Source organism: Megalobrama amblycephala, linkage group LG13 (genome assembly GCF_018812025.1).
Source record: "Megalobrama amblycephala isolate DHTTF-2021 linkage group LG13, ASM1881202v1, whole genome shotgun sequence".
In the NCBI taxonomy this organism is placed as follows: domain Eukaryota; kingdom Metazoa; phylum Chordata; class Actinopteri; order Cypriniformes; family Xenocyprididae; genus Megalobrama; species Megalobrama amblycephala.
The window spans coordinates 15,065,066-15,084,506 of NC_063056.1; the positions used below are offsets into that span (position 1 = coordinate 15,065,066).

At 37.6% G+C, this 19,441-nt stretch overlaps 1 protein-coding gene across 2 annotated transcripts in view; it reads left to right on the plus strand.

Annotated features, from left to right (window-relative positions):
- The window catches only part of tax1bp1b (Tax1 (human T-cell leukemia virus type I) binding protein 1b), a 43,696-nt gene extending 24,487 nt beyond the window's left edge, over positions 1 to 19,209 (plus strand). Inside the window, exons 8-18 of one of the 2 annotated variants that reach the window (XM_048153676.1) lie at positions 1,802 to 1,987; positions 2,929 to 3,180; positions 3,763 to 3,918; positions 4,035 to 4,104; positions 4,205 to 4,320; positions 4,404 to 4,529; positions 10,134 to 10,220; positions 10,874 to 11,057; positions 13,939 to 14,090; positions 17,970 to 18,049; positions 18,319 to 19,209. In XM_048153676.1, coding sequence (XP_048009633.1) covers positions 1,802 to 1,987; positions 2,929 to 3,180; positions 3,763 to 3,918; positions 4,035 to 4,104; positions 4,205 to 4,320; positions 4,404 to 4,529; positions 10,134 to 10,220; positions 10,874 to 11,057; positions 13,939 to 14,090; positions 17,970 to 18,049; positions 18,319 to 18,514 — 1,605 coding nt within the window. In that variant the 3' untranslated portion in view covers positions 18,515 to 19,209. The remainder of the gene's footprint in view (positions 1 to 1,801; positions 1,988 to 2,928; positions 3,181 to 3,762; positions 3,919 to 4,034; positions 4,105 to 4,204; positions 4,321 to 4,403; positions 4,530 to 10,133; positions 10,221 to 10,873; positions 11,058 to 13,938; positions 14,091 to 17,969; positions 18,050 to 18,318) is intronic. The other variant, XM_048153677.1, reaches the window with a different exon arrangement.
- The last annotated feature ends 232 nt before the right edge of the window (positions 19,210 to 19,441 follow it).

The following is a 19,441-nucleotide window of genomic DNA, read 5'->3' on the forward strand; positions in this document are numbered from 1 at the left end:
ACTAGAAACATTGACACTAGAAACACACTCATGGGGATCAATCACTTCACTGAATGCTTGCTGGCTAAGAAATAAGTAATTATTACCTTACGATCCATCTGTATTCAAAGCCACATCATTTGAATATCACAACATCGATGTCTTTCAAAAAGTAACGTACACACGGTGGTACATGATAGTACACGGTACTATTTTCATCGCTTTCCAAGAAGTGGCATCCTGAGCGGCTTCTACATGCTATCTGTCAGTGACGATAACAAACCTAATACATAATACATAATTAACTCTCATAAGCATACATTTTTGAACTTGACAGGTAATTTTTATATATTTTTTTCCATTATACCATGGTCTGTCTGAATACTCTATTCTGAATGACTGGAAGTTCCAAGTCAGTTTTATCACCTTTCTATACTAATGCACTGTTTTCATTGTAGCACATACATGCATACGTCACTCACACTGTTTTCATTGAAGCACGCACACACACACACACGCATACGTCACTCTGAGATCGTGCAGCGCGCACACAAAAAAGTACTGATTTGCTACATTATATTTCTCAGCATTGATGGGGCAACATCGTTGGTTTTGAAGTAATTAAACTCACAGCTTTGTTGTTAAATGAGAGAGATGCTGAACAGACACAGGTAATTCACACATGCATCTCTCATCTCTCTCTCTGTCTTGCTAATGAATTCAAATAAATGCTATAATTCACTCATTTTAATAGATCTAATGAGCCATAACTGATGAAAATAACCGTAATTTTTACCCTTCTGCTGCAAACATCAATAACAGCTTTAAGTTGTTAATGCTGGCAAATGACCCTTGGTATAAGCAGGATAATCTATGGCTAGCTGTGCATTAAACGATTTGAATGCACTTTGCATCGGTTCTTTGCCTCCGTGTCATGCATGAAAATCATTTAATGCACAGCTAGCCGTGTATTATTTCTTATTTATATGATACATCAGTCTTACAGATCTAATGAGTCAAATTGCATGTCAGACAACTATAAAACCAGATTCTCTTGCATTTATGACAATATATTAACAATTTCAGGTTACAAAAATACAATTATAAATTGCTTTACACAAAATACTCAAATGCAAATAAATGTGTAAACTTGTTTATGCTTACTCGGGTATTGTTTGGTTTAATACTTTGACTTTTCATTAATAAAAGTGACACCTATCCATGCCCAAGTATAATTTCTTGTTATTTTTATACCATGCTTCATGCCCTCTTTATCTCCCTGATCTATTTCATTTATCTAAAACAAACAAACAGACATTTTTGAGCTGTTGTTTTGAAAAGGCTTTTGCATTTATTCATGAAGAAGTGTAATACAGGCCCTCATTCTTTTCCTAATTACTCTGACTCACACTTTGTAATTCTCACTCTCTATCACTCACTTTGTCTTACCCTCTATCCCCACTTTCTTGTGGCGGGGACAGGAACTGGGCGTTAACGCTGGGCTGTAGCCACGGAAACACAGCCGGCCCTCACTTCACAGCAGCTGCCTGAGGCAGAGACAGAGAAGGGTGGGGGTGGAGCAGAGCTGCTGCTCTCTTACTGCTGCATTATAATTAGGTCTAGCTCGCATACTTCCTCACCAGGCGGAAATACACCTCATTCTAGAGATTGTGTGGATAATTGGGGGCTCGTCTAGGATCTGGACTGGCTTTGGCACACTGCTAGTTTTATGTGCCATGTGCCCTGGTTGTTGCACAGCAGATGTGCAAAGAGAAAGTCAAACAGTCTACTTAAATAAAGTATCTGTGTGTGTTTGGCACAGATTCACCTGAAGAACCGGGAGCTTGAGAACACTAAGCTAAGTGCTGAGCTGCAGATGCTGAAATCAGTGGATGTGAATAAGGAGAACACCATTGCTCAGCTGAAGGAGGAACTCACAAGAGTCAAATCCTGTCTGGCAGAGAAAGAAAAACAGCACCGCCAGCTACTGGCCAACAGTTCACCCTCGGTACACACACAGAAAAGCTTCTGCTTAACCTACATTTCGTATAGAGTGCTGCAGGAATGAATCCCTAAAACCTGGAAATTAGTTACAATTTTCCCACTTCAGGTTCCATTGTCCCAAAGTTATTGGGTTTTTGGTTAAATCCCTGAAATAAGGTCTGTGCTTAAAACATAAAATGCATCAGTACTCCACTCACGATTTTTTTAAGCTTTTACGTGTCTTGAAAAAATTCTTGCTAACAAGTGGCTAAATGGGACGACTGGGTGAACAGGAAAACTCATCTGTTCACTAATCCATTATTACAGTCTCATTGTGTTTGTACTCGCACAAACTATTCAACTCAGACTTTCTAACTTGTAGATTTTAATGGAAAGAGCTGTCGGAAACTTTGTGGTGGTGATTTTAAATGCGTCCATGGTGTAGTTTGTTTATAGCCTAACTTCAATTTGTGAAGATTATCTTTATGAAGAAAACATGTAAGAATCAAACTTTCAATGATCTTATTTTCTACAATAATCCAAAAGCCAGTGGAAAAATCCTATTGGCTTTTTGTCAAAGGAACCAGGGTGATGCCAACTTCCAGTTTGGCCTACAAAAATAATCATCCCTGTAGCACTCTATATTGTAGGGATATTGCTCCGTTAAAAACATTGTTATGGTCGGAGCTGTAGACTAGTTGTTAACACATTGAGCCATTATGCTCATGTGAATGACTTGTTCAGATTTGGCTCCATGATTGCGTTTCCACCTCTTTTCTTGATAATTTCTTGTACATATCAATAAAATTGGCAAAAAGGACAATATTCAGAAAACATATCAGTATGCAAAACAGATTAGGGCTGTATTTGTTTGCTGTTAGCTTCATTAGCAATAGATATATACGGAAATGTGTGCATATTTGTGTAGGTTTGTATTCACATGAGTGTTATTTTTGTGTTTGTCAGGGGGAAAGTAAGGCTCTTAGGGAGCAGCTCAGGCAGAAAGAAGAGCAGTTGCAGGCTACCCAGCAGCAGGCAAACATGCTAAAAGCTGAGCTGCGCGACTCCTCCAACGCCCGTGACAGAAGCATGGCTGAACTGTACCGTATCCGCCTGGAGGCCGAGTCATTCAAGAAGGGACAGACGGAGGCCTTGGCTGAGTGCAGCCGCCTGGAAAAGCAGCTGGAGGAGATGAAAAACTCAACCCAGCAGGAGGCGGTAAAGAGATGCCCACCTGTTTGACTGTTTTATCATGTTTGTGGTAAAATGAGGCAACAAACTTCTGTATTCTCTAAAAAAAGGTTCAGGTCTTTTGTGTGCGCTTCGTTAAATATAGAGCCGTTTTACTCAAGATACCTTTCAAGGTGTGAGCAAAGATGAGCATAATGATGTCCATCGCATATGCCGATTGATATCTAAAAGATAAAAAAGATGTTTTTTCTTCTCACTAACATTTAGATATTTAAATCAAATAAAACTCCAACAATAAAAAGAAGCACCTTTAAAGTCCATTGATGGTACCGTCAGTTCGTACTGCAGTTCGTACTGCCGACAAGCGGATACAATGAGACCTGTTTTTCATTTGATGTTCGGCATAAAGCCTGTTTACCATGCCACAATTACACTTTAAATAATCATCTGAATCCAGTACGCCTTAGTCAAGATAGCCCGCAGGTTTCCGGAAATAAGTCTACTCCTTACCCTAGATTGCATATTATGTGTACCATTTATAACTACAGAATGTTAGGAACAGTTTAGGTTTTCATGGTGTAACTAAATAATATCTCTTTCCCTCACCAGTATAAGGAGACAGAAGGGTTAGCTGTTGTCGAACTGCAGAGAGAAGTTGAAGATTTACGGCTCAGGCTGCAGATGGCTGCTGAACACTATAAAGACAAATATAAGGAATGCCAGAAGTTCCAGAAACAAGTGGCCAAGCTCACTGAACAGCAAGGAGTGAGTAAACCCTCACCTTTGCAATTATATAGCTATACCACCTGCAGAGTCTTGTGTTTTGAGTTTTTAGCTGTTTGATAGTTTTTAAAATAGGCCAACCTTTGTGTTTTACTCAGGTGAAGAGAAGTCCAGGCTCTGAACCAGCAGCTGGTCCTTTGTCTGCCAGTCCAGAGGCATCTGCACCAGGTAAGTTCATACTAAGCAATACAAACTACAACTTCCATGTTTTTAGGATGTCTGGGGACATTGTATGGACATTCTTTTGTGTTCTCTGCACTGCTAACAGGAAGCCCAGGTACTTCAGATTCGGTGCTAGATGCCATCATTCAGGGCAGGCTGAAAAGTGCAAGCAAGGAGCCAGACAAAAATGACAAATATAGGAAATGCAAGCAGATGCTTAGTGTAAGTACTTCTTTTTTTCTTTTCTGTCTCTGACATACTGGATCTGCTTGATATACTAAAGTACTTAGCACACTCCCTTGCAGGAGGAGAGAGAGCGGTGCAGCATGATAACTGATGAACTCACAAAAATGGAGGTGAAGCTAAAGGAGCAGATGAAAACCAACGAGGGCCTGCGAATGCAGCTGGCTGCTGAGGAGGATCGCTACAAGGTCAGCGTCACCTACTGGTCCAGAGATTAATTCTTTACTGTACTAGAGGACATTTGGGATTAACATGCTAGTATGTTATACAAAAACACAGATAACATTACGTCTGAAGCTACAAGATTCAGAAATTCACGCTTCTAGACTTAATGTTATTAAAGACCGATGACAACCAGATTACTACTGCTCAGCCAGATTCCATCAGGTCTAAAGGTGCATTAACATTTAGCGTTGTTCAACGTTGTTTTTCGATTTCAGATTCTGAAATTTCTGTTTATAGGAACCCTAAATGTTGCAGTCCGATTCACATATTCATTTACTTGTATCCGGAGCAATACTTAAAGGCATGCACAGTAGAGATCTTCTCGGGTCACTTCTTACCCAAACCCGACGTGCATACATTTTTTTTTTTTTTAAAGAAAAACCCGACCTGAGACAGTCCCCATAAAATTAGACCCGAGTCCGACTCGACCTGATGGCATTTAGCCTATTTTTGAACCCAACTGAACCCGAGCGTAAACAGCATTGACGTGTGCACAGCCTGCTGCCCCACAGTCAGTCAGGAACGATCCCAGTGTCCTGCTGACTGATTTGGCCACTATCCTTTATATTATTGCCTGCCTGATGGATACAAGTTATTTCTGAGTTCACCTTTCAATTGTGACCCGTGAATTGGAAAAATAAACATGATAACTTTAAATAAAAATTAAATCGATAGTCTAATAAATCATGGATCTCCAGCGAAGGGCTCCTGCACACAAAAAAGAAGAAAAGCCCTGCACGAACACACAGCGTAAAGAAGCGAGTGGCTTTTCCTGATGGATCTCATAGCTGTAAGATGATTTCTGTGTGCAAGGTTACAAAAGTTTGTTTCTTTTCTCAAAAATACACTTAACAAGAACGCGCAAGTACACTCTGAAGTGCTGAAATGACAATCACTCATCACTGTAACATCATTACGTCTTATAACTTTTTGCGTAATGTTATTTACCTGACCATAAGTTGATTAAAGTTTATTATTCGGGTCTTCTCGGGTCCATTTTAAATTACTCGAGGCCACTAATACCGACCCGACCTGTGTCTGAGGCACTCAATAGCCGCTTTTCCACTGTCGGGCCAGTGCGAGCCAGGGCTAACAGCGTGCCGGGCTGGGCCTATGGCCACAGACCTTAGGCACCGAGGCCAAAATCAAGTTGCATTTCCACTGTCGGTCTGCTAGCTCTGCAGCGGTGATCTAAAAACTGCCCTTAAACACACCTCCCTTGATCAAACATCACACAACCCAACCCATTTCAGCGTGTAGACCATCACCTGACTACGATTAGCTCCGCCTTTCACCTCGACCGCGCCTCAAGCCCCAGCTGGCCCGCTTTGGACCAAGGTTTTCGGCAGGCCGAAAAACCCATGCCTTTGGCACAGAGGAAGCACCGAAGAGGCACGATCAAGCCCTGGAAGTGACAGTGGAAATGCGACCGGCCCTGGCACGCACTGGCACGCACTAGCACGCCCGCCTTTGGCCCGGCAGTGGAAACGCGGCTATTGAAGTTTTGGACCTGAATGCTCGGTTCTCGGGTCGGATCCAAGTGGAACCGTAAAGACCTCTATTGCACAGTGCCCAGTCAACGTTTTCAGAACCAGAGAAAGCCACTGCAATAATGTCACCGGAGCTACCGAGGGCATAATTCCGTTTTTTGCCTTGACGACATATCTAAAAAGACAGATAACTTATGTCAGAAGAGCTTTTTAGCAAATGTTTAGTAAATATTATTCCTCTTCTGACTACTTTACAAGACATGAGATGTGAATAAACATGTGCATGTAAACATACACATCACTCACAAAGTGGTCACAAAACAGCCATAGCCATATCACCATGTAGCCCAAGACTGGTTGCCCACTGAAGCTAAGCAGGGTTGAGCCTGGTCAGTTCCTGGATGAGAGACCTCCTGGAAAAACCAGGTTGCTGCTGGAAGAGGTGTTAGTAAGGCCAGCAAGGGGTGCTCACCCTGGTGTCTTTGGGGCCTAATGCCCCAATGTAGTGACGGGGACACTATACTATAAAAAGCACCGTCCTTCGGATGAGACGCTAAACCAAGGTTTTGACTCTCTGTGGTCATTAATAATTCTATGGCACTGCTTGTAAAAAGAGTAGGGGTGTAACCCCGGTGTCCTGACCAAATTCCCTCCATTGGCCCTTATCAATCATGGCCTTCTAATAATCCCCATCCATTGAATTGGCTCTATCACTCTCTTCTCGCCACCTATAGCTGGTGTGCAAGGTATTTTCGAATCCTACTGAGAAAATATTTTTTTGTTGAGGCCGCCTTTATATCTACCTCTCCTAGTATCACAGTGTATTTTCTTTCCGCTATAGGAAGTATCTAAAGCAATATTCGGTGTCTAAGATCTCAACAAAGGGAAGCTGTGCTGTTTTTCTTTCTCTGTTGTACGGTTTAGAACAAAATGACTCAGATCAGGGGGAAATGTGATCACAGATAAGCAGACCTTCAGATGTTCTGATAAGAGATCCAGGACGACCTTAGTACCGTTTCTCCTCCACACTGTTTACGGCTGCTCTGAGTCAAGCCCGGTATTGTTGCATTAGCACAAATACACTGACAGTGCTGGTTTATGAGTGTGTCACTGAGGAGACTGACTTTTACTGCTGTTTACATGAGACATGGAGACAGTGGAGGAAGGACAGTTGGGAGTCCTGGGATCAAGACAGGATAATGCATCTGCTGGCTGCCTCCCTACTCAGCAGGAGACAGAGCGAAGGACTCAGTTCTGTTTAAGTAGTAAGGTCATGTGCAGATCAGTGGTAGACTTCAGGCTAAGTTGACTTTTTCTCTGTGTGCCTCACATGGAGCCATGCAAAGACAAATGTAAATGCGTAGTAGAGAAGCCATCTTGTACCACTGAGAGATTTTTGCATGCATATCAGTTGCAATCAGAAAGCATTTTCAAGACCATTTAAATTTTTTTATTTTATTTCTCACATTTTTAGTGAATAGATGTTATATGGCTCAGGAATAGTTCATTCTATTTGGTCAGGCAGGAAGATGTTTTAATATAATAAACTAACTGTAAATTTGACTGAAAATAATTTAAACTCAAATTCATGTATTTATTTGTTTATGCATACCTGCAATAATCAGGTTATTGAACAGTCAGCAATTATTGGCTGTTATTGAAAAATAAACCCTTTAGGTGCATTCAAGATCCCGACCCTTTCTGCAAGGCCAAAACCATGTCTTTAACATTGGGAGGGACCCAATGTTATTGGGGGCAGGGTCACAAATGTAACAGTCCTTCTTATTTAAAGTCGGGATGAAGTGAAAGATGTGATGGTCTTTTCTTCTCGATTGTGATATCTCAGTGAACAGTGTTCATTTTGACAGCAAATTTTGATTTTGTTTTAGTCATATTTTAGTCATCGGAAATTGTTTTAGTTTTAGTCTAGTTTTAGTCGACTAAATATCATAAGATTTTAGTCAACTAAAATCTAATTTAGTTAAATTGTAATGCATTAAGCATTTCTCTAACAATGCACAGATCCAATACACTGATATACATCTGATATACTCTCTAAACTGTTCACTTAAGCGGACGGTTTTTGACCGTTCAAGTGCAAAAACACACAAAAGAGAGCTCAATTCAGTACTTGTCAGGGATTGACACACTTATCATTGAGGTACTATTATAGTTTTTGTTTGAAATTTTGATTAGATTCGATTTTTAGTTTTTCTGCTTTCATTGTAATTTTAGTTAAAAGTTTTAGTCATTTTTTTGTGTGTTTGTCTTTTAGTTTTTGCTTTTAAATGTCTATATAGTTTTTTATTTCTGTTTTAGGTTAAGCTAAAGTTGAAGTAAACTAGATGAAATAAATTAAGTTTACATTTTTTATATATTTACTTTATTTCAGTTAACGTTTATTTCAAGTAATGAAGATTTTTTATGGTTTTAGGTTTAGTTAACTATAATAACCCTTATACCTGTAAAATGTATTGAATAATGTGTCAAATAATGTTCTTAGTCTTTCCTTCCTGTGACAGAAGATACAGTAGTTTACTATGAATTGAATAGAAATTAAATTAAATACAGTTTATTGTGTAAACAAAATAATGACCAGGAAAAAATAATAATTATAAACCAGACTCTTATTCTGAAATGTCTGCAGCACTGTTGCAGGCTGCTCATTTAAGTTCAGATGAGGGAGACAAAATATGCATTTTTACAACCGTCTAAAACATACTACCATATAAACATTGTGTAGTAAACATTGTCATAATTCATCAACATCAGCTTATCAGCAATCGCTTGGCATAAATGTACACCATTCATTCTGAAGTGCTGCTGCGCGAGCCTGTAGAGTGCTCAACAGCGCCACTTTTTCCCGTGGTTAAATCAACACGTAACACTTCAAATGTGCGAATCTTCAACACAGGACAGCAGTCTGACTGGATATCTTCCCAAATCATCCCTCTCTATCATTTTCGTCTTGTTTTTATTCGTTGACGAAAATTAGAGTAGATTTTAGTCATAGTTTTAGTCATTCAAAACACATTTTTATTTAGTCATCGTCTCGTTTTCGTCCGTGAAAAAATGTCGTTGACGAAAATTATTCATCAATGAAATTAACACTGCAGTGAAACAGCTTCTTGAAAAAAAAAAAAAAATGTAGGATGGGACTTCATTTTATCCATGGGGAATTGATTGGATGGTTGTATGGATGTGGTTTGCTATTGCTGTGATGTCATGTGAGTGACAGGTTGTCCCACCCTCGCACCGACAGAAACATCATCAGAGAAGAGAAGAGATGGAGGGAGTTATTTTGATTAAAGATTAGGAGGGCACATGAATTTTATAATAAAATACAATAAATACTGTAATATTCCCCAAATTAAATTTAAATAAGAATTGTCCATTTTGATTTTGTGGTGACTTTAATTAAATATTAATATTTTTTTTAATTATATAATTAAAGCATTTAAAGTGATTTAAGGCAATAAAGAAAAAAGTAAAATATTAATTTTTAGAATTTATAAGTAATTCATTTGAAATATTTGCAAATAAATGATATATTTTCAATTCAAAAGAGTGAAGTTTGACAAAAAGCTGAGTATTTGCGTCACTTATTATTTTGATCATTTAACATTTGTATCTTAACACAGCTGTCAAATATTAAATGTTTAGCTTCTTCTTAGCTGACGCTTTTTCACTGGAAAAATTGAAGCTACAATTTGGAAATATTGAAAAAAAAAATGTTTGGAATATCCAGCAAGAGTAAAGCCCGTCTTTGATTTGATTGGCCATCTCAAACATTTTGACATTAACAAGTGCTGTTTTTGTCATCCTAACAACACAGAGCAGTGTATAATGGAGCACAGCAGAGCAGCATCACGAATGTCACACATTGGTAGAGGGGGCAATTTGGCCATATCTGATTATTGGAGTGGACTTGTCCCCCCTCAGTGCTTACAGTCTGGGTTTATAATGAGCGGCTGACTGTACATTATTTTTCGCATATTAACTGATAATATGTGACTATCCTAAAGTCAAGGTTCTTAGCAAATTAATCTCAATAATAATAACCTTTTCTCATTCCAGAGCCAGGTGGCAGAGAAGGGCCGAGAACTCAAGGAGCTGAAGGACAGCCTTTTTGTGTTGACCAAAGAAAAAGAGAAACTGGAGGGGGTGCGTGCTTTCGTTTTCATTTTCCGCAGGCCTCTCTGCCAATCTAAAAATGCAGTTGTTTTGCTTGCTTGTTGTTTTATTCTCAGGATCTGGTTTGGGTTTAACATATCTCTCTAATTGGGCCAGCAGTGCAAGTGAGTCCTTATTTTCCATTCAATTACCCTGGACCACAGAGAGGGACTCGTAGTCGAGGTACAACACAAAACTCGACGCTCGAGAAGCAAAATGACCCAATTTGAGGTTCAGACTAAATGAAATTGGCGCCTGCCGAAGACTTCAATAAAAGGCAGTGCTCTGCCTCCCTTTGAACAGGCAGAGGAGTTTTAATGAAGGGCCTAATTAAACTGTTTGTGTGAGGGTGGCGAGTTGCTCTACGCCGCTGCCGCTGCTCACTGTGGTGAGTGATGTATTGTCTGGACTCGAAGATAGAGGGAAGAAGGATGGAAAAATGGGACCTGACTCTGAATTATTGTCATGCCTGGCCTTAAATTAGACTTTGCTTTTAGTTTTGTCACTTTTAGCAAAATCACCCAGTTTAGCTTTTAATTTGCAGTCAAGTTTCAATTAGATCAGCTAATTAGCTATCGATTTCAGCCATTGTTCTTGAAGACAACCAAAACTTAACAGCCGTGATGTTTCCTGTGTCCCATCAGGAGTTGCAAAGGAGTGTCAGCAGGGAAGAAGAACAGGGAAAGAAAGATGGCAATCTGGACGTGCAGTCAGTTTTCTTGCAGTACCCGATGCCGTACCCTCAAGACGACCCATCTCCTCTGCTGGTCCCCCAGCGCCCCACTGATCTGATGTTTGGGAACCCATACTCTTCTACTGATTCCAGGGGTATCTATGATACTATCTCATCATTTGTTTCAGTTGTTCATTTTAAATAAGGCATGAAATCTATAAACGAGGGAAGACACGTCAGTAAGCGCACCATAGAATATAAGTGTGGCTGCATTTACCGTTGTTCAATTCAATACAATTCAATTCACATTTATTTGTATAGCTCTTTTCACGATACGTATCGTTTCAAAGCAGCTTTACAGAGAATGCATGTTAACATCACAATTTAAAGAATCTAGTTAGCAAATAATGTAATAATTTAGGCAATTAATTTACAATCACTGTTAGCAGTTTAACTGAAAGTAGAAGCATTGAGCTCCTGGAAAAATGATTTACATATTAACAATAATTAGGATATATAGAAATTTGGGAATGTGCATGAGAGATCAGTGCATCAGAGATTTTTTTTTCTGGGCCACATCTAGCCATTTCAGCAGGAACCTATGCAGCTGATAATTTTGCATGAGATATGTTCCTGTGCAGATTTCTCAACGGGTTTGTCATGCGGATTTGCAGCATTGACCAATATAAAGCCGCTTATGGCACTTTTGCGACTCGGCTTGGCTAGGCTCGACTCGCTTTACTTTAGCTCGGTTTGCTTTTCCACTGCAGTTTAGTACTGCTTCAAAGAGGGTGGGATTATAGACTCATCGTTATAGTTGTGCCGCCAATACTGCCATTTGGTTTGGTGTCTCGTGTCACAAATTCAATGACGCCGGTAGTGACGTTTTCTGACCAAACATTGATCTGTAGTGTTTACACATCACAACCAAGGTGGTACTATTTAAATGAGCTGTACCGAGCCATACCATGCAGTGGAAAAGCGCCATAAGTTTGAAAGTGAGCTTTAAATCACAACACTACTGATGGTAGACAGTGGAGCAATTTTTTTGCCTGTGATATCTCACTAAAATTTCGCTAATATGACTGCACATTAAAACGTATTTTGCCACTAATCTTAATTGTTTAATAGAGTGAAACAGTTGGGTTCCGGAAGTAAAAACTCCATTTATTTTCTCCATAAGGACATTGATTTAATAACTTATAAACCTTTAAAGACAGACCTACTGTGAGCTACGAGGTTGTTAATCTGTGGTATTTGATTCTGCTGAAACTTCTGCTGAAACTACATTACCCATGATGCTGTACAGAAAATTACACCAATTAGGGTAAAAAAAAAAAAAAAAAGCAGTACACTCCAAAATAATGTATATACAGTATATATATATATATATATATATATATATATATATATATATGTATATACAGTACAGTCCAAAAGTTTGGAACCACTAAGATTTTTAATGTTTTTAAAAGAAGTTTCGTCTGCTCACCAAGGCTACATTTATTTAATTAAAAATACAGTAAAAACAGTAATATTGTGAAATATTATTACAATTTAAAATAACTGTTTTCTATTTGAATATATTTCACAAAATAATTTATTCCTGTGATGGCAAAGCTGAATTTTCAGCATCATTACTCCAGTCTTCAGTGTCACATGATCCTTCAGAAATCATTCTAATATGCCGATCTGCTGCTCAAGAAACATTTAATGTGTACAATTGTACAAAATATTTGTGTACAATATTTTTTTTCAGGATTATTTGAAGAATAGAAAGTTCAAAAGAACAGTGTTTATTTGAAATCTAATCTTTTGTAACATTATAAATGTCTTTACTGCCACTTTTGATTGATTTAATGCATCCTTGCTGAATAAAAGTATTCATTTCTTTAATTTCTTTTCAAAAAAATAAAAATAAAAATTCTTACTGACCCCAAACTTTTGAACGGTAGTGTATAATGCTACAGAAGCTTTGTATTTCAGATAAATGTTGTTCTTTTGAACTTTCTATTCATCAAGGAATCCTGAAAAAAAAAAAAAAAAGTACACAACCGTTTTCAACATTGAAAATAATCATAAATGTTTACTGAGCAGCAGATCAGCATATTAGAATGATTTCTGAAGGATCATGTGACACTGAAGACTGGAGTAACGATGCTGAAAATTCAGCTTTGCATCACAGGAATAAATTACTTTGTCAAATATATTTAAATAGTACACAGTTATTTTAAATTGTAATAATATTTCACAATATTACTGTTTTTGACTGTATTTTTACTTAAATAAATGTAGCCTTGGTGAGCAGACGAAACTTCTTTTAAAAACATTAAAAATCTTAGTGGTTCCAAACTTTTGGACTGTACTGTATATATATATATATATATATATATATATATATATATATATATATATATATATATATATATATATATATATATATGTATGTATGTATGTATGTATATATATGTGTGTGTATATATATATATATATATATATATATATATATATATGTATATATATATATATATATATATATATATATATATATATATATATATATATATATATATATATATATATATATATATATATATATATATGTGTGTGTATGTGCATATTTTGCAGTAAACTTAAAATATGTTTTTTTTTTTTTTTTATACATATAAACATTTGTAAATGAGTAGTTTTTAGTTTGATTATGCTGTTTGCAATGCTTCATGGGATTGTTGTTCTTTCCCTCACTAAAACCGTTAAGTACACAGTCTTGTACTTTTGTTTTTTTGGCTGATTTTCAAAATCTTTTTTGCTTCAGTAGGGTTGTGATTCACCCTGTAGCTGTTTGGCTTAGTTCATGACTTATATCTCTTTCGTTTGAAATTTTGTATTTAATATAATGACAGTAAAACATGTCTGACCTAAGGCTTTAAATACTTTTTGGGGCCACTGTACATGCTTATATTTGTTTGAGCTATGGGGTTTTCTCGAGGTATAAATCTAGATATTAAGGCATTAAAACGTTTCCTTTCCTGACAGATGGAGCCGATGGAGAGTTCTCTGATGACCAGATGCCCCGACTGCCCCCAGTTGGGCCCCCATCCTGGGACAGCAATGTGGTGTGCATACAGCCCGCCCGTAACCTCAGTCACCCTGATGGACTGGAGGAACCAGAGGAGCCACAGAGCACTGTGAGTTCATTAGGGTTGCCTCAACGTTAGAAGTGATATAGAGGTGGGATTAAGGTTTTAATCAAGTCAGAACTGCAGATGGGTTTAAATTCTTCCCAAATCTCTGTCTTTCTTTTATCTGCCCTTCTCTCTCCACTGTGCTGGCCTCCGGCAGGGCTTAGCTAAGCTGGCGTTATTAAAGCCTTGGTAACCCAGAGCAGACCCATTAAGGAAGTGCTCACGCTCGCAACTAATTGAACTCATTAGCCTTGCTTGGATAACGGTGGATATACCTAACTAAACATGGAAGAGCTTCAGTCAGTTGCTGTAAAACAGTCACTTTTCATTTAAAGTGACTTGAGGCCTATTCACATCAAGTTTGATGTGACTGAAATATATGAAAGTATAAAACCATTTTAAACACAAATTATTCTTTCTTAAATTGATAGTTCACCCAAAAATGTATATTGTCATCATTACTAAAGCCTGTATGACTTACTTTCTTCTGCAGAACATAAAAAGGATATTTTTAAAAATATTTTTTGGACACATGATGAATGCCCAAAATAATTGAGTTTAATTGTATGCTTTTTTTTTTTTTTTTTTTTTTTTTTTTGAGTGAACGAAGCAGATTAAAATGGAAAAATACAATTTTTAAGCTATATGACAATGTAGCATACTACTAAAATATTTAAAAAAAAAAATGGAAGCCAGTATACGGTATATATACAGTATATATTCCTTTCCTTCAATCCTGAGTAAAATGTTCAATATTTATTTGAGCTGTCCAGATGTGCATTTCCTACTCAGTGACTCGCTGCTTAATCACATAGTATGATGCATTGTTTGTTCCCGGAACTGTAGCAACATGGTTACAACTCTGGTGTTTGAATCACCAACAATATAGGACTGACGTTAATGATGTCACACGCAGGTAGAGGAGTAATAAATTCTGCTAATTAATGATTATTATTCATTTACACAAACAACAAAAAGCTGTTTGAGTGCCAGAGTGGCTTCCTCTGTTATTTCTGTGGCATCTTAGGACTTTACACTGTTTTTGATCCACATTGTTTAGCTTTATTTGATGTTTGATTCATCACAGGTTCCCTCTTACGTAATACTCCGGGGTTCCCTTACACATTTACACGCATATGCACAGTCTTCAAATACACAGCTGATTGTTGACGCGCTAAAATGTGTTGATTGAAATGTTTATATATTTAAATGGAATGAAAGAAATCTAATTTACTGCATGTCAGCTTGCTTACACATCATACTAAAAAGTAGGGCCGCATGATATATCAAAATTATTGAAATATTGTAAATGTAAATGACTTGCAATAGCTGAATTATTTTAACTTTTTCCCGTGCCAAATTTCCATCATTTATGAGACAACGCTTCCCCGACATTGACTCAATTTCCCAGCTTCCTGTATGTTCACTGTTATACGATAGAGGGCGCTATTATGCATCTTCTGAAAGAGTACTGAATCTCCTGATCAAAACACAGGCGAAGAAGCAGAAACAAGCGATGGTATCTGTAAGCAGATGCATATGTAAAATAACATGATCATCAACATTAATCACAAATCAAAACTGCCTAACGTTACCGAATGCTATAGGACTGTTGCAAGTTTTGGGGGTGTTGATGGACTTAACCTACTCCATCTATGTTTTGATCATCATTCTGAATCTGATCCAGATGTAGTCTTTGACAAAACGCAATTTTGAAAATGTTTTTTTTTTTTTTTTTATGAAACTTACTCACATTCACACAAAAAAATGCATGAAGCTAGAATAAAACGTTTTTGTTTAAATGATCAAAAATGCTGGCGTTGGCTGGCAACTTTTTTTCAGAAATGCTGGTGGGGAAAGATTTAATGTGCCTATTCCAAATATTTACGAAAAGTGAAAGTTTTAGTTCGACGCAGAGAATAGACTGGACACATGACTTATATATGCGTGACATGCTTAATGTTAAAAAGTGTTAAGCACAATAAACCGCATAAAAAAACTTGACGCGTTACTCGTGCGCACACTCATGCACACAGAAAGTTCTAACACCGCCTCTCGGACAGCGTGTGGTCACAAATACAGTTCTCTTCCACAGCTTATACAGTGCACAGCATAAATGAGTACACCCCCTCTGAACAAATACAAAAGATGTATTTTCTTTATGATCACTAACACAATTCATGGAAAGATGGTAAAACTAAAATGTATTAAACATATACATAATAAAAACTGAGAAATATATATCAATAATAGCCATAAAATAAGTAAATTAGTCCATTTTGTTTAAATTAAGGATTGCAGAAATGAGTACACCCTAGATTTAATTCAACAAATGTATAATATTCTTGCACTTAGTATGCCCTCCATCATTTTGAATATACTGCTCTGACCCTTCTTGGCACAGAGTGTACAAGTTCATGACAAATTGTCACATCTGTCCTGTTTAACTCCTGGATGATGAGCTCCTCAAATGCCCATATCTTTAATGGGGAGTGTTGCTCAACTCGTCTCTACAGAATCCCCCACAGGTGCTCAAGAGTGTTAAGATTGAGTGCAATACATGCCCACAGAAGGTTTTTCTCCTCATTGTCATGTTGAAAAAATGCCCAACAATGCAGGGAATGAGGAAAGGGTAGCATCTTCTGTTTCAAGTTTGTGTATTAAATTACACAGTGGTGTGGGAATTCATGACAGCATTGATAAAGCACAACCTCCTCACACCTTTAGCACTCATACATCCCTATATAAGAGCTTTACTACCACTGAACTTTACTGTGCGAACCAGGCACTTCTCACTGTACTCCTCCTCTAGCAACACCATAACATTCTGGATGCTGTTAGATCCGAAATGATTGATTTGGTCTCATGAGACCAGAGTATTGTTTCCAAGAATCGATATTTTGTAAATATGGGCTTCGGAAATGGCTAACTGACTAACTGATTATGCTTTAGCTACAGTAGGTAGTTCCAGTGAGAACAACAACCATGCATGTCATTTCTGCAGGCTGCATCTTACTCTGTGAGATAAACAGTCACTCTTTTCATAGCTTTTCTGGCTCTGAGACACTCGCTTGGTATTTCTCCTGCTCTTTGTCTAACAAAAAAACCCCTCATCACTAAATGAAAGCTTAAAATGAAGGCCTGATTATTTCTGTTATTTTTGCTATATTTTCATGCTTAAAACAATGATTTTTTCCTCTTGTACCACTGTCCTCTTTTGTGCTAAGAAATAAGTCTCCTGACAGTTCTCTCCCAAGTGGTTCCATTGTTGTCAGCATTAAGTCTGAGAATGATTCAGTGGGCTATATAACACTTTTAATTGTCAAGAAATTACTTCTCTTTAAATGTTTTGGTTCAACATACTTACCTGTTGATCAAACATTGCCTTAAACTTACACAAGAACTTTTTTATTTCGTTTTATTTAGTAACTTTCAGGAGGGTGTACTCATTTTTGCTACACAACATTTTATTCACCTCGATAAGAAAATCTTATTTTCCTGAATAATTTTGACATGCTGCTTTGGTAATTGATTAAGCAGACTTGCTGGAACATTATATATCCAAAGAACCCTAACATGTCTTCTAAGTAATTGAGTAATTGCTGACTTTCAGAAGTTTCAGAGAGGGTGTACTCATTTATGCTGTGCACTGTATGGCCAAATACACACAAAATGATGTGGAAATGCCTGTATGGATGGAACTTGCGACTCTTTTAGGAAACACAGTCCAGTTCATTAACTAATACATTATGATTTCCTCCTACATAATTGCATATGTTTAGACAGATATTAATCATTCACAGTGAATTGTCTAATACTGGTTTTTAGGTGGTTTACGGTTTTTGCTTTTGTTGACAGGAAATGTTTTTCTTCTCTCCCCAGCAAACTAATGATCAGCCCACAGCCACTGACCCTGCAGAATTCCTCAATGATGGACAGATACCGTTCTGCTTTGAACCCAGGTAAGAACGCGCACACACACACACAAAAACCTCACGGCTGTTACCCATCATGTGGTTGCGCTTTGGTTGTGGTGTGAATATGTGCGTTAGCTCAATGGCCCACCCACATCGCCTTCACACAGATGCTGTTTTACTGCCGTTTACTCTCCTGTTGGTCCAGCACCAACTTATTCACAAACAAACACATCATACCAAGTTTTATCCTCATTCAGTTTTTCAAGCTTTTGTTTTTTTGTTTATTTTATCAGTTTATGTTCTCTCTCTTGCAGTGGGGAGCAGAAGCGCTGTCCGCTGTGTGAAGTGATCTTCCCTCCTCATTACGACCAGTCGAAGTTTGAGGAGCACGTGGAGAGCCACTGGAAGATCTGCCCCATGTGCAGCGAACAGTTCCCTCTCGACTGCGACCAGCAGCTCTTCGAGAAGCACGTCCTCACCCACTTCGACAGTAACGTGCTCAACTTCTAGTCGAGAAAAAAAATACTTGCCTCTACATCACATTCACATTTGTGTTAGTTAACAGCCACTTTCAACAGCATGTTTATCTTTGAGCATTCATCTGTAGAGAACTGATTCTTTATTTAAACACAGTCAAGGTGAAGTTTGGATACTGTTAATGAGTTCCAAATGACTGAAAGATGGAATTGGGTGGCGTTTTAGGGTCTTTTATTTATGTGCATTTTAGTTGGGGATTAATCCTGTCTATAGGACTGTACTGTTTATTATAGCTCACTTTAACGCCTCTCATATCAAGTTAGCAGGGCAGGTGGTAAGGAATACTTTAAGAACACTGAGCAAATGTCATTCTGTTGAGAACTGTCCCCAGGTTCCATAGGTAAGTCGAGTATCGCCTACAGCTTTTTCTGTCAGGGCATATATGTGACCAGCTAAGAGGGTGATTCTATATTATAAAATTATTTTAGAATAAACTTTTAAAGATAAACCTTGATAATCAAGTTATTTGAGTTAGTGTTTTTTTTCCTTTATCTATTTAAATCACTTATTTTAATTGAGTTGCATGCTCACATTTCCTGTGCACTGAAATCACAAACCTTTTTTTGTTGTTGTTGTTCCTTTTCTTTAGTTAAATACATTTGGTCTCTTACTGTGTGAGTGTGTCTTACATACTTGATCTAAACTAATAAAGATTTACTGAAGCAATATTTGTGGAGTTATGTGGAGTTAATATATGTGGAGTTAACATTTAAAACATTTACCTTGGCTTACCCAAACTGTAAAACCTGATTTTGAGGATTATCAGTAATACATAGTACATTTATTAATAATAATAAAACAATAAGAATACATTTATAACAGTATTATTAGGCACCTATTGTAATTGTTGGTGTTCTTATTCTTCTTCTTCCGTTTCCGGTCGGGAAGCCTATGGCAGCC